This window comes from Crocodylus porosus, unplaced genomic scaffold, assembly GCF_001723895.1.
Source record: "Crocodylus porosus isolate Cpor-Errol unplaced genomic scaffold, CroPor_comp1, whole genome shotgun sequence".
Classification (NCBI taxonomy): domain Eukaryota; kingdom Metazoa; phylum Chordata; order Crocodylia; family Crocodylidae; genus Crocodylus; species Crocodylus porosus.
The window spans coordinates 70216886-70232175 of record NW_017728948.1 but is presented as its reverse complement, the minus strand read 5'-3'; the positions used below and the strand labels follow the sequence as shown (position 1 = coordinate 70232175).

The following is a 15290-nucleotide window of genomic DNA, read 5'->3' as shown; positions in this document are numbered from 1 at the left end:
TTTCTAAATAGTCCCTAACCTGTTCTTTTGCCACTGTTGGTTGCTTGCCTCCTCCCCAAACTGTGCTGCCTGGTGCAGTAGTCTGGGAGCTAACCTTGCCTGTAAAGACTATGGTGGGTGAAAGAGGCATTGAGCACTTCAGCCTTTTCTTCATCCTCTGTCACATTCACTCATCCTTCCCCTGATCCTCCTCTTGCTACTGATATACTTGTAGAAACCCTTCTTGTTACCCTTTATGTCCCTTGCTAGCTGCAACTCCAATTGCGCTTCAGCCTTCCTGATTTCATCTTTGCATGTCCAAGCAATGCTCTTATATTTTATTTAGTTTATGTGCTAGTTATTCCTAGCAGTTGTTCTCTATACTTGTTCTAGTTTGAGAACATCTTTCTTAAACTCACTTCTCAGTGATCAGAATCAAATCCAGAGTTCTTAACAATTCATATAGTAAATTCTGTCCATACACATGCATACATGAGAGGTGTGGTACTGTGCTCTGAACATTGGCCTGACAGCAAGTAACTTCCCAGTTCTAGGCATGGCTTTGACAATAACTTCTTTTGTACCCTGGAATGAGTCACTTCTTTGAGCTAGTCTCTGGCTGCAAAGTAGGGAGGAGAATACTATCTGAGAGGAGAATTGTATCAAATAAGTGATGTGTGCTTCCAAGACAAAAAGTGCTGAAGTAGGTGTTAGCAGGGTCTCTATTGCTATATAAGGTGTGCTCACCTGGAGCTGTACTGTTGGCCCCGTGGGGTCATATGCCTGCAGTCTGACTGGGAAAGGGGAGCACAGAGCTGGAGCTGGCACTGGGGAACCTTGGCAGCTCAAAATCTTCCCCAGGCAGAACAGTGTCCCCACAGCTTACACCATTACAAGGCAAAACCCTGACACAAAATACTTTTTGCCCCTACTCCTGCTGCTCCCACCACACTGTAAGTCACAAAGCAGAGGAGTGTGCCCCAAAATGTTACTGTCCCTCTATCCCCATTATGGTGTATTTCTCTTATAAGTTGCCAGTTGATTTTTTTTTTCCTCCTGCTGGTGTGGTTATTAGTGTATTTTAAATAGAGATCTGCTTGTGGATGGTCACACACTGAAAGGAATCAGTGCAATTTTGATCAGTTGGGGCTATTTCATTTGTTTTAGTCTTTGTTTTGTTTGGCGGGATGGAGGGCAAGTTCCCAGGCCAGTTTGGTAGCTACGGGTCCCCTGGGGCAGCACTCAGACTTAAGGCACCCCTGGTTAGACTGGCAACAACCCTCAGAAAATGCCCGGGTGCCCGGGCCCCAGCCCTGGTGCGACAGACCCCGCTCTTCCTTTCCCTTTGGTTTTTTACCTGTGGGAAAAGAGGAGGGCTATGCTTCCCTTGCAGAGCCTTCAGGAAGCCTACAGCGGGGCGGGAAGTTTGTATGTCTTCACTCAGAGCTCGTGGTGGAGGTGACAGCTTTTGTCTAGACCAGCTAAATTTTTGCAACAAGAAAAAAACAATCTTTCTTTGCAATGTACTTGTTTTCAAGGCTGCGGAGCGTGGCGCTGAAAGCCCCGAGGAGGTGAGGCTGAAGTTGGTTCCTAATCCCGGCTGCTGAGAGCCGCACCAGGCAGCGAGGTGCATCCGGGGCCCAACTCCAGCTTCTCTGAGGGCGGCAGCCCGCCTCCGCCCGCCCCGCCAGGGCCCGCCCGGCGGGGGAGGAGCGCGCGGAGCGGGGAGGAAGTGCGCGCGGGAGCCGGCACAGACCCGCCGCCGCCGCCGGCCCGCACCTGGCTCCGCGCCTCCCTGGTGAGTCCCGCGGGGCGGAGGCGAGGTGTGGGAGCTGGGAGGTGGCTGCCCTGTGCAGCACCCGAGCCTGCATTTTTTTTGGGGGGGGGGGGGAATTGGAAGAGAAATCACCCGCGCACTTCATCTTCGCAGCGCAAGAGTGGGGTGGCACCCCCCTCCCCCCCTTTAGGGGATCGCCGCACGCAGGGCTCAGATTACACTTGGACTCTTGGGGGTCTGCAAAAAAAGACTGAGCTGCCCATCGCGATGGCCTAATAAAATCGGAGACCCCCCCAGGTTATGACTTTCAAATCTTACAGGAGGGCTCTTATCCCTTATGGCAGGGCTCAGCCTCTCTCTCCCTTGTAATTCAAACCCTGGTGTGTGCCACAGGGCGGGTATGGCAGGCCTGGGGGACTGCTGGGCTGGGCCAAGGAGGGCTCCGGGTTGTGTGCCTCCCTCCTTGTCAGACTTAGAGGTGAGCAGGTGGCTGCAGGAGCAGGGAAGCTTCAACTCGCTCCTGCTGCAGGACGGGGTTGATGCCATATGGCTTTGTGTTCCCGCAGCTTTGGCGCCTGCCAGGCTGGGGTGTGGAAGCCAAACCCGCTGACTCCTCATGCGCTTGTGGAGGTGTCACATCTAGAGTAAATATCCCACAGAGCCCACAGCTCCTGAAAGCGAATGCTATGCATCTCTGATTTAGTGGGTCCATAAAGGGGAAGTCTGTCCTGCGTAGCTCAGGTTGGATATCAGGAAGAACTTTCTCGCTAGGAGGGTGGTGAAGCACTGGAACAGGTCACCCGGAGAGGTGGTGGCATCTCCATCCTTGGAGGTTTTGAAGACCCAGCGAGACAAAGCTTTGGCTGGGGTGATATATTTGGGGACAGCCCTGCTTTGAGCAGGGGGTTGGATGAGATGATCTCCTGAGGTCCTTTCCAACCTAACTTTCTGATTCTGTGACTCTTTCAGGGTGACAGTTACAACCAAGTACAGCCACTGTAAAGGGAGGAAAGTAATTTGTCTTGCTGAAATACAGTGAACCAGCTATTTAGCACATGAGCACTGGCACGTTTGTAGTGTCAGGAAAGAGGCTTTTCCCCTGGAGTACAGGCACCAGTTCCTTGAGTTGGAATAAACCTTTGGTTGTCTTATTAGCAGGGTAGGCCTATGACGTGCAGTTGAGCTGTGCTGGTTTCATCCAACTGGTGGCTGACTTGCACAAATCATGTTTAGGACTAGATTGCGAAACCCTTGCTGAAGGTGGAGAGCGTTTCCGCTGTTAAGGCTACTGAGTACTTTCCAGCATGAATTAAGGTTTCATAATTTAGCCTGGAGCCATTTCATTGCACTGCACTCCTACTTGAGACAGTACTGAGACACTGGGTTGTACCTCTTCTTCATTCATGGGAAAGTTTTCAAGGTATTCTAGATGGCCTAAGCAGCTCAGCAAATCTGTTTTTTATAGGGACCTTCTTTGGTCTCCTTCCATCTTTAAAAAAGGCTCTAGGTTATGAGATGCAGACATTTTCCTGCAGAATTGACACAGGGGGTGGGTAAGGAGCTGCGTGTGGTTCCCTATTTTAGCATACCGAATGACTTTCCCGTATTTGCAGTTACTGTACTTGTGTCGTAACTGTATCTTTTCCTGGATTTTTTTTATTTATTTTAACTTTTAACTGCCTTTTTTTCCCCATGTGAGAGGGAAGGGGTAGAAGGAGGAACCAACACTCATTTACATTTTGTTTTAGGAGGAGCAAAAGTTTCTCTTAAGCTTGCATATTGGTGTTTAGCATGTGTCCTGAAGCATGAGATGAGGTTCACTTTTTCCACTGTCATTAAGTTTCTGATAGCCTATAATTTCAGTGAGCTTAATTTAGAGGGAACAGAAAGGCTTCTCTTCCTTATGGAGGTGAAATCCCTGATAGGTTAAAATCCTGTATTTATATGGGATTTGTTGGTTACTGGAGAGGGCGATTCAGTTAGTTGCTGGTTCTCACTTTTAGTAATAAGGAAGTCCCATAAGGATCATAACTTCACTTTTATAGATGCTTTCCCTGCTGTATGTATGAGAGGGTGGAGGAAGAAACTATAGGACTAGGCACAACTTGTACTTCTGGATTTATGCTTGATCAGACTTTGAAGAGGGAGGAGGAGTAACTAAGCCAAGTTCTGTCTTCGTAGAGTTCAAGATTGGCCCTTTTCATGGCTTCTGGTGTATAGGTACCAGCAATTCAGGTACTGCCTTAGTACTGAAGCAAATATAAGTAATAATAAGTATCAGCTAAGTATTGTTAGCTTAAAATTCTAATTTAGGGCTGTTGGCCCATGGAGTACATGAGCCCTGAGAGCGTTAAGTTGTGGCTCCCAGGCCCCTGCCTGGCATCCGCTGCTCCTGTCACTCTGGTTATATAGCAGCCAGAGTATCCTGCTGCTATCTACCTCTGCCCTCTGGCTTGTGCATTCTGTGTCTGCCCCAGGGAGCAGTGCAATGTGGTAGGGCTTGGTGTGGGATGCTTAGAGTGAGGGTGTGGGTGTGTGGTGCACTGGTGGGGGTCACCCACATGGGTACACTGCAGTGGTGGAGGGGGGGTACCCTTGTGGGGTGATTGCAACTGGGGGGAGAGCAAGCATGTGGTGGTGTGATCAGGTGGGGGTATGCAGCCCAGGCCTGTGGCCCCCACTGGTGTGGTCCCTGACCACTTAGATGTTGAACAGCCATGTCCTAATTAAAAAATATTATTTTGCCAGTCTCATTTACCATGGTGGTCTAATTTTAAATGTACTACTGGTATGAAAAAAGTGGATGTTTTGACCCTTGTGCTTGGTTTGCTTTACAAAGTTTTACTGGTGTGGCTATGTTGGCTATGGAATATGTAAAGATCACACCCTCTAGGTGATACAGCTATGCCAACTAAACACCAAACATGGGTGTAGCTGTCAGTAGTAAACGGCCTTGGCTTATGTTGTTGCAGGAGGTGGTGTAACTATGCCAACAGAGACTCTCCTTCTGCTGGCATAAGTGCCATCTTTGCTAGAGGACTTTTCTGATAGCTATGCTAAAGTGCTGCTACAGTGTTACGGCGTCAGGCTATGTTGTGTAGACAAGCCCTCAATGAAGGCATAAGGCTGAACAACCATTCTTTCAGTGTGGTGTATTGGGAAAATCATTTAATGAAGCCTAGGACTCTTAACAGGTGACTCTAATGCATTGTTAAGACTTCTGAGAGTTTTTATTACTTCCCAGATATTACTATGTTGTTTTCATAGGAATGCAATTGCTTGATAAGTAGAGAACCTATAAATCTATTTCCACCAAAATAAAAACACCAGTGGTGGTGAAAGTGTGGTGAAAAACAACCCTTTCAAGGCTTGGTAATATTTGAAACACAATCTTCATTTGACTGAAGTTCCACCTTAAATCTGTTATATTAACTATGGAATCTTCCCATGCTTTGGTGTAGTTTTACAGTAATCCACCCTCTAGTGTGCTCTATCTCTCTCCAATATATAAAAATAGAAGGCAGCTACTACCTAAGATGTTATTGTAATGTTTCGTATCTGAGATGAAATGTGAAGCTGTTACCTTTGATACCGAATAAAAATTAAGTGCAGGGTTTGCCTTTTAAAGGTAATCCACCACCTGGGTATTGTGGGGGGGAAGGTTAAAGGGAGTATTTGTTTTTTAAACATTACTTTTGTGTTTGGACTTGATATAAAACTTTATCTGCTAGGAGAATTTTTCTTCACCTTCTAATACCTATGTATGTCTTAATATGAAATTGAAAGTAGGTGTGTAATTGTAGGGAAACATTACAAGGTGGGTGGGAACGAGAACTTGTTTTCCTCCAAATAACTTTACACTTAAACCTTGTTTTGGCGTTGTTTCAGAATTGTTTCCAAAATATGCATACTTTTGGAAATGAGTTTTGAGGTAATGATGATTCGTAGCTGAAACTAAATGTATGTTGCATGCATTTAGTGAGAAAGGAACAAGCCACTCTGTGATACCTTAGTCTTTTAAAACATTTTTAAATAGAACATTGCCAATTTGAATTGTTTCAACATTTAAATGTTATAAGAACCAATTTCAAAAACCTTAAAAAGTACAGAAATATTCTTATTTAATTCCAAGGAAAATAACTGTTAATTGTCCCCATGCAGTGTTTGAAAATCAAGCATTGCAATACTAGGATTCAGAATATAAATCTAATAGCAAAAAAAGATGTCTGTTTCCATTTTTTCATGTTTTTTAAACTGATAGCCGCCAACCCCCAGTGCACAAATAATAATGTTAGACTGAAAAATCTTGTGATTTCTCATTATGTAAAGTCTTGTAGCACAGATAAAGAAAACTGTATGTAGAATATAATTGACCATGCCTTTTTGATTTAAGGTGTTTGTAATTTATTTAAAATGTTTTTAAGAAAATCAAATTATTTTCCAGAGACATTGATCAAGGTCCAGTTCAAGATAATCATCAACCATCATGAGTAACTACAGTGTGTCTTTGGTTGGCCCAGCCCCCTGGGGTTTCAGGCTTCAAGGTGGCAAAGACTTCAATATGCCTCTGACTATCTCTAGGGTGAGTAGGTTTGCTCTTAAAGCCTTTATACAGATATCCACTGGTACCTGAAACCTGGCAAGATGAGTATCATTGTAATGTGATTTGCTGACTAAATGAAATTAGGTTCACTGACTGACAAAGTTCTTTGGGTTCTGGATGCCAAGGTTCACTGGTCACTTGTTCTGTGGGTGTCCACTTATTTCTTGGGGGGGGGGAGGGGGAAGAAGCAAAATACTTTTAAAAAATAAGCCAAGTTAACTTTGTATAATAACTGAATCCTCAAATAGAGTTGCCTTGGAGACCATACATTTATTCTTTGAAGTTTTTCTTTCTTTCTTGAGAAACATTTTCTTGCAATCTATGTTTCCATAGATGTCAGAGAAACAGAAGGAAGGTTGTTAGTTTATAGGCAATATAATGCAATTTTCTGTTAAATGTTAGGGACAGAGATGTAGCTGCATGCCATTCAAGCTGCAGATTTCATGGATTTTTAAACAAAAAGCAGCCCATGCTGCTATGTGGGCAAATCTTAAGCCTTTCAAGTATATATACTGCTTTTCACAGTAAAAAGGTTTAATTACAGTAGCTGTAAACAGTGTGCCATTAACATGCTTCAATGAACTTGCCAGTTTCTCACGGGTATTGTACAGTAGAGGTGCTCTTAACTGCTATTCAAATGATTTGAGGAGCTAGTCCCAACAAATGCAATCTTTGTCTGTCAAAACTTGACTCTAGCCAGACACTTCATTGCTATTGACAACTGCCCTCAAATAGCATTCTCAGTGAATATTTTTCTTTCAACCTGGGCTGAGTTTCAAACTTTACTAGAATGTCTGAAGACTTTGTTTTTGGCATGAATTACATTTGTACAGACTTTGCAGCATTAGAAGTCTTCTAGCTAATGGGTGAAGTCATCTTAGTCCTCTGAGCTATTTTCTCCTTCTACATAAAGCAGTTTTTAAATTGCAGTTCTGCTATAAAAGATTACCAGCCCTCAACATGTTTTTTTAGGTTAGTGACAAGAATAATTAATTCTTACACCTGTTAGGGAAGTATCAGTTCTGGGAAAGGGTATTGAATTCTATTTGTATTTATACATCATTTAAAATATTCTTAGCTAATTTGAATTGCAGTTCAAATTTTGATAGTTCATTTAGATGTGGCTCATGTTACTTACCTCACTGTTATGCTGGTGAGATCAGGGTAAAGATGTGGGGTAAAGTTGTGGCCTTGCAGAGATTTATTCTGCATGTGCATTGGTGCGCGGTGCTGGGTTGTGGGGGAAGGGCAGGATCTGTAATCCAAAACGGAGTGTTGTGGGTATGCTTGCATACAAATTAACTTTATTGTAATATATATCCAAATCAGAAAGTGGGAAACTTTTGTTTTGTTTTGTTTTTTAACTCAGCTCTGCTTGCTAAGGATTAGAATAGTGATTCGCAACTAGAGTACCCCTTGCTACATCCTTTGAAGGGTGTTGGGAGGTGTGAGGAGATAAATACAGGTTCAGGCTTGTCATATTAAACTGTTTTCTTTGGAGCTACTCTTCAAAAATAATTGCATTTCTTAGACTCAAGAATTGTATTCAAATGTTCCCTAAATTCTTCAGGAATGTCAGCCTGGTCTTTAATATATCCTCCTGTGTGTTCAGGCTCTTAAAGGGTTGAGATTTTTTTTAAATCAGCCCTTAATCCAGGTTATAATTCAGTGGTTGTACTTTTACATCTGCAAGGAATTGTCTATAGTAAAATATGGCTGGCTGTTCTCATGACAAACAGGGTGCAAAATTAGAGGTTGTCAAGACACGTGGCATAGGCATTCTTGTTTTGGAACTCTTACTTGCTATGCATCACTATGTACTTAACCACATATTCTTTGAATATTGGAAAACAGACATACTATTTGTAATGGTTTCTAGCATATGCAAGAGCCAGAGTGCAGCCATGGTATATATGTGGTATATGCTATATGCCAAGAGTATTGTAGGGAAAGAGAGAACATGAAGATTGTGTATTATAATATTAAGTCTGTATAATAGACTTAGCATTGATTAATGTACCACATAAATTAGGCATGGTAAATGTGTTTTTTGGATTGGTACAAGGGAAAAGAATTGGGTTAAGCTAGGGCTGTTAATGTGCACCCTGCCAATTTTTGCCTGACTGCCACTTGCTGCATTGCTCCTGCAGTTGCTGTGGCTAGGGGTTTCTGAAGCAGGGGCACAGCCGGAGGCAGCCTGCTGCTCACACAGTGGTAATGGGCAGAGGGATTTCATACTGCTGGTACAATGTATCTGCAGCTCATGGTAGGGATCCTAGGGAGCTTGAGCAATGTGTGGCCAGGTGGTGGCCAGGAGCCCATGACCCATGTAGGATGTGGTTCCCAGCTTTTCAGAAGGTGGATAGCCTTAGTTTAGACTATCATGTCTCCAGGTTTCAGTTCTGTGATTCTGTACCACCAAGAAAATGCATTTTACTTTTCCTAGGGTTTTTTCCTTTGGTCTGGAGTTGAAGTATACTTAGCTTTGATATGCTAATCCCCCCCTTTCTTTTCTTCTAATAACTTGAAAAGTCTGGTGTGGTGTTCCTGATACACTAGAACAGTGTGTACTGTGCACTCCCTTTTCTTCCTGATGAAATCTGAATGCTTTCCATGTATAGGTAGACTGCTGATTTGAAGGGAGTTGGACAGGCTGCTTTAAAATTATAGAGTAACAAAACAGAAAAGTTGTTTTTGATGTCTTACAAAAGTCTTGCTAATGCTTAAGACCTCTTTGGCTTTTGTACATTCATGTATACAATGCTTTCTAGGTGGCGAGGGTAAATCTTGGTCATTGTGTCCAAAGTTAATATCCAACTGGTATTTAGTTGCAATTAAGTTTAAACAATACTGGTATTTAGTTGCAATTAAGTTTAAACCTTGCAATTAAGTTTAAACAATACTTAGTACAATAATGCTATTCATAAAAGTTTAAATAACCTGTAAAGTTGCATTGTAAAAAGTGTTTATTTGTACAACTTAACTTTGAAGCAATCCCAGATGCTTTCCTTTAAATTTCATTTGGTTTTAATGAAATTATTCATTGATGCTGTCTCAAGATAGACCATTGTGAGTTCTTCCATGGGGATCTTTGCAAAGTCTCATGAATTAAGATACTACAGGTTAAAAAGTGCAAAAGTATGTGTAGCATGTTTGACACTACTTGTATGTTTGTACATCTAATCTTGTAAACCAGGAGCAGTGGTTGAAATGAATGAGATCTTATCAAATAATGCAGAAATGTTGCTACTTAGAAATGAGTTAATTTTTATAGCATGTAGGTCCCTGATTGCATACTGAATTTTGTAATGTATAGAATATAAACATTATTATAACTTGTATATATCTTTAGGACCATAGGGTTTTTCTTTCAAAACAGTTTTATAGTGCTTCTAGTGATATATCTGGGCTTTAGAGAGCCAGTAGACTTTTTTTTTCCTCCCTTGAGAGGGAGAAATTTGACTAGCATGCATTAAACAGTCTGCTCTGAGCCCACAGAGTACTACAAAACAAGAATAAATCTAGGCATGGAAGGATGCAAAGGGAGTAGTCAGGGAGAAGGTTGGGAGGGGTGTAGGAAGTGGGAGTAGTTTGTGGGAAAAGATGACAGAGATATTGGTTGGGTCTCAGAGAGATTTTGGAAGTGAGAAATCTGAATTATGCCACAGGCTGCAAGGTGTTGATTGTTTGGCTCTCATCCAGGAAGGTGCTCAAGCACATATTCAACTTTGTGTATGTGACTAACCACATGGGAGCGTTTGTAGGATTAGAGTGCAGGATCCAATAATGGGGTTGAAAAATCAGATAAAGACTGTCTGATCTAGTGTCCATATGTTTCATTGTGGCTGTCTTCCTTAATGAAGACCGATATAGGATCCTGATCCCACTCGTGGTCACCTCCAATAATAGCAGCACTGAGTCAATAGCTAGGAACATAAATCCAACAAATTATCATAACTAGATAATGCTGTAATAGTACTTCCAATCAGAGGCAAAAATTAGTCTGCAGCTAAGGAAAGTAGAGATTACTTATTGTATTTATTTGAATCCAAGATGAGTTTTGTGTTTTGTTTTTGTTTCTCCCCCAAACAACATAGGGGAAGAGTGAAGTTGCATTTTAGGTTTGAGTACCAGCTCAGGGCAGGCAGTGGCTCAGCTTCAGCTTCAGCCCCAGGCTTTAAGTTCAGAAATGTATTGCTAAGTGCTAACGCTTTCATGCTAGGTCTGCACTGTGGTACTCAAATCAGGTTCTTTTTAATTGAAACAAAATCCATCCCTATTTGTAAAGGATCTACTGTACATGAGAAATTGTGCAATTATTGATGTCTCTGCAATCCTGTTGGCCATGGGTAATCTGACCGATTCTTTTGTGCACTATTCGGTACTGGCATTGACCACCACTATTTGGCCTTTTTCTGCTGAATCCCTTTTTATTGTGGACTCTTGGGAAAGCTCCCCCTTACTGTCCCCTACATACATTTCTCTAAGTGTGAAAGAAACTTCTGTATGGTCTGACTTCTTGAGATATAGTATTCAATTCTGGCAGTTGGTTTATCTTCTACACTTGTCTAAAGTAACCATGATAAACTCAATAAGTACAAGTGTAACATTAGAGCTGTCAAAACTGCTGTCCTCTGCATGATGAAATGATGACTACTTGGTGTCAGTGATGTATTTGTTATGTTATGATGACCTGAAAGCTGTAACTGTTTGGATCTTATCCTAAATGTAAGTTTGTAATGTTTGTAGCATGCCAGAATAGGGATTGTGTTTGAAGGTGACAGGGGATTTTTTGGGTATTGCTTAATGCTGTTGCATTAGCTACACTTATTATGAAAAATTGAGGAAACCATTTTTCCTGATTTTTAAATTGAATCACAAGTTACATAACACAGAAGTCTCTTTATGGATAAAATATTTAAAGTTCAACGTCTCGGTTTTTACAAGTATTGTTCAATGGAGTTCCTGCAATAGACACTTTTTGTGTGGCTTTACTATTCTCTGCTTGTAATATTTTGTGACGAGGACTCTTTACATGTTATATACAGGATCTGTTAGTCTTAAGTATGTTTTTCCACCTGCAGCATTGTAGCTTCTTGTACTGCTTGCTTGACCTGAGTCTGGAAATAACCATTTAATAGACTTCTCTTCTCACTACTTAAAGTTCCTTCCTGCCCTCTCTTCTTCTTTGCCCTCCATTATCTCCCTGCCCCAAGAAAAAGCTGCCAGGAAGTGCAAATGAATCTGAGGAATTTGGAACATTTTCATTGTAGTCTTTTTCCTGGATGTGGCAAGCTCACTGTCCATGTGTCTGGTGGCCCAGACTGGAGCGCCTGGTGGTGAAGGGGGGGTGCAATTGCACGATCGCACCCTGGTCCCTACTCATGACAAAATGTATCAAACATGGCTAAATCAGACCAAGGATACCATTGAAGTAATTGGGTAGCATGGTATAAACCCAGATGATATGTTGTTATTACCGCAGACTCCAAAAGACAGAATTTTTATGTGGTCTGTGGTTTAGACTGGGAACTTGGAAGATATGGGTTCAGTTCCCTTGCACTGATTAAAGTTTACTATTCCCATTATAAGAAAATGGTTTTATTAATAAAACTCCTAGATATGCATCAGAAGTGGAGTGTTTACTGCCTTGCACTCTTAAAGCTGATTCACAGATTCCCAAAAGTTTAGGACTGGAAGAGGCCTTGTGAGATCCTTGGGCCAACCCCGCTGAGCTGGGCAGGAAAGACTGCTGGGGTCAAATAACTCCAGTAAGGTGTACATTCAGTCTCCTTTTGAAGATCTCTAGGGTAGGTGCCTGCACCACCCCTGCTGGGAGCCACACATACTGTAAAAAAGTTTTTCCTTGTATTCAGTCTGAACCTTCTTCTAGGAGTTTGACTGTTGCTCCTGGTTTCCCCCGGGGTGCTTTGGTGAATAGTTGTTTGCTTACCCCCTGATGCTCACCCCTGATATACTTGTAAGCTGCCACCAAATCCCCGCCCCCCACAATCTTCTCTTTTCTAGGATGAACAGTCCTATATTTGTAAGCCTTTCCTTGTATGTGAGAGGCTCCTTGTTAGGAGAAATCATGCCGTATCTTAATCATGGTATCTCTTTTTCCCTACCTTCCTCTGTGATTGGGATGAACATGATCACTAGTATAATGCTGGTGTTCCGACTGCAAACCAGATTTTCGTTTGTTTGTTTTGCGCCAAATCAGTCACACCATTTCATTGGAAATACGATAATGACTAGAGATCTGCTGATATTGTCCCATTTGTATTTAAGGTTTTGGCATTGGTATTTTTCTTTTTTAATATTTGAAATAAGCCATGTTTGAAATCATACTAACATCTGTGAAAATAATGCTGAAGCATTATGAAGAAAGCAATGTGATGCTTAAATGGATCTGGAGGATGTGAGTTTCCACTGGCCTGAGCCTCATTCTTCTGGTTTTTCTTTTTGTCTGGATTATTTATTTTTGTCAAGCTGCAAGGTCTCCCCATTAAAATAATACCAGGCTTGGCTGGTGTTGGGCATGGGTAAGTCAAAGGAAATTTTAAATAGGCTTTCTGACATGTATGTGAAACGAGAGAGAACAACTGGTGTTGTGGCCTTGCAAATTCATTGATAGTAGTGCTGCAAACTATATGCTTCCTGCAAGATACTGGAAGTAATTGATAAAATCCCAAGTGGCGGCCCCTGGCATTGTTTTACTGCTTCAATTTTGGCCCGTGAATTGGCTGATGCCCACAAAATGCTACTCTTAAAATATATTTTGACTGTATAGTAGCTTGCTTTTGAGTGTTTTATTACATCTGTATAAAACTTACATGGAGAACTATCTTGGAGGCTCTCTACATTTTTGCTTTTGTAGAGCTATTGTGAAGTCACTAAAGACAAAGAATTGGACAAGTTATCCTCCCTTGAAAGCTTGCCAAGGCAGGGGAGTAGCAGACCACTTAGCTTCTCTTTGAATCTCTAAGATATCTGAAATTAAGGATAGGAGATACAGGGAGCATTGTTTCAGGTTAGGAGGTTGGGGAAGCCTTAACAGTTTTGGAATATAAACATCTGAGCTAAGAAAGCTCATTTGAATCTCAACCCTTTTGAGCCTTGATAAGATATGCTTTCATGTTCCCTAACAATAAGACTATATTCAGACTAATAGGAAAGTTGTTCTCAAAAATTACAAAACTAAAAGACCTTTGGCTATTACCTGCTTGAAAAGTTAAAAAACAAGGAGTTTGTTTTTGTTCTTAATAGTAGTAACAATAATAACGAAAACCTAAACATTTTGGGGGTTGCTTCCCTTCCCCCATCTTTATTTTCCCCGTTCTGGGGTTTGGGTTTTTTAGCCTTTTGGGTTCATGCTTTCAAACTTTTTACTAGGGATACGCTGATAGAGATTTTTTGATCCAATACTGATGGCTGATTTTTTTAACGAGACATGTCAGTCAGTACTGATCCAATTGGTGATGTACAGCTGGGCAGCTTGGAGAGCAGTGTCTGGCTTGTAAGTCTGTTGTGGGGGGAAGAGGGGGGGCAGATTGAGGCCTGTGGTGAAGGAGGGAGTAGGGCAGGTGCTGCTCTGCTGGGGCAGAGTGTGGGATGGAGCTGCGAGCAGCTTGTCTGGGGGACTGGGTGGGGGGCAGTTCCCACTGCTGTGCATACCCTGGGAGGGCATGGGAGGCATGTGCCCCCAGATCTGCATGCGAGGTAAGGGTGAGCTGCCACTGCAGGTTGGGACTGGGGTGGCACTGAGTTCTTTCCATCAGGGAGCTTGGCCAGGCTGTGCTCAGGACAGGAGGTGGCAGTGCTGGAAGGGGAACTATGGGGGGGGGGGCTGCAACCACCCCAAAATTTGCTGTAGCCCCCCTCCCAGCACCGCCGCTGCCTGCCTCATGTACATCCCCAGCCCAACTCCCTGCTGGGAAGAGCCCAGTGCCGCTCCAAGCAACAGCCTGCCCTTGTCCTGTGCGCAGATCCAGGGGCACATGCCCTCCCAGAGTGTGTGCAATGACAGAGCCACCACCCCCTCCCTGGATCCCTTGGACCAGCTATGTAGCCCTGGCCCAGCCCCACTCCCTCCCTTGCTGCTGAGGCCTTGATCAACCCCCCCCCCCACACTCCTTAAATTCTGTGAAGACTAGAAATATTGTTGGATTGTGTCTTTTCAGTGTTTATTTTCCAGGTCACCTTTACACAGACAGAAAAGGGTTGTCAGAGCAGGGAATGACTTTCAATCCAATTTATAACACTTTTTTTGTTTTAACATACAAAAATAACATGAGCAATATCGCAGGAAATGGCATGTCTAAAATCTCATTTTCCCTGACTCATGGGTTACTGTAGTATGGGAGCACTGTGTAAAGGAATAACATACATCTTTGTTCAGCATCTGTCCCTTATCACTAATCCATCCAGACATAATGTGAGACCTTTGCACTGGCTGCTGCTTCTGTTCTATCTGGTCTGTGCCTAAAAGGAAGATGCTCGTTTATAGAGCTGTCACTCCAGCACCTATTATAAGTACAGTGTTTTCTCTCATTAGGTTTAATTCTGTTTACAAGACATAGTTTATTTACGCTAGAAAAATTTCAGTGGGAAGTGAACTGGCTGTGGCCGGATTCTTACGTTGTTTATACTACAAGCCCGTATATCCTGTCTTCAGAAAGTACTAAAGGAATATATTTTTCATTGGGATCTGACTGAAATATGGGTAGTAATAAAGCTTCCAGCTAGACAGCCAGTTTAATGTGAGTGATCGTAAAGCTGAATGGCTTAAACTTTCATTTCTGTTGGAGTAATATAAATGGAGTTGAGTGAGTTGTTTTCCAAAGTCCTAAGAGCATTGGGCAGCGCTTCAGAGTTTACATAGTTGGGTGGAAGCAATTAATATTCCGTCTTACAGAGCTGTTTAGTTTA

General features: G+C 42.5%; 1 protein-coding gene across 8 annotated transcripts in view; it reads left to right on the top strand.

The window, feature by feature from the left end:
• Window positions 1-1676: 1676 nt before the first annotated feature.
• PDLIM5 (PDZ and LIM domain 5) overlaps window positions 1677-15290 on the top strand; it is a 191535-nt gene continuing 177921 nt past the window's right edge. For 7 of the 8 annotated variants that reach the window (XM_019553012.1, XM_019553011.1, XM_019553010.1 and 4 more), the window contains exons 1-2: window positions 1677-1777; window positions 6201-6338. In XM_019553012.1, coding sequence (XP_019408557.1) covers window positions 6243-6338 — 96 coding nt within the window. In that variant the 5' untranslated portion in view covers window positions 1677-1777; window positions 6201-6242. Of the gene's footprint in view, window positions 1778-5306; window positions 5385-6200; window positions 6339-15290 lie in introns of those variants that run through there. The other variant, XM_019553008.1, reaches the window with a different exon arrangement.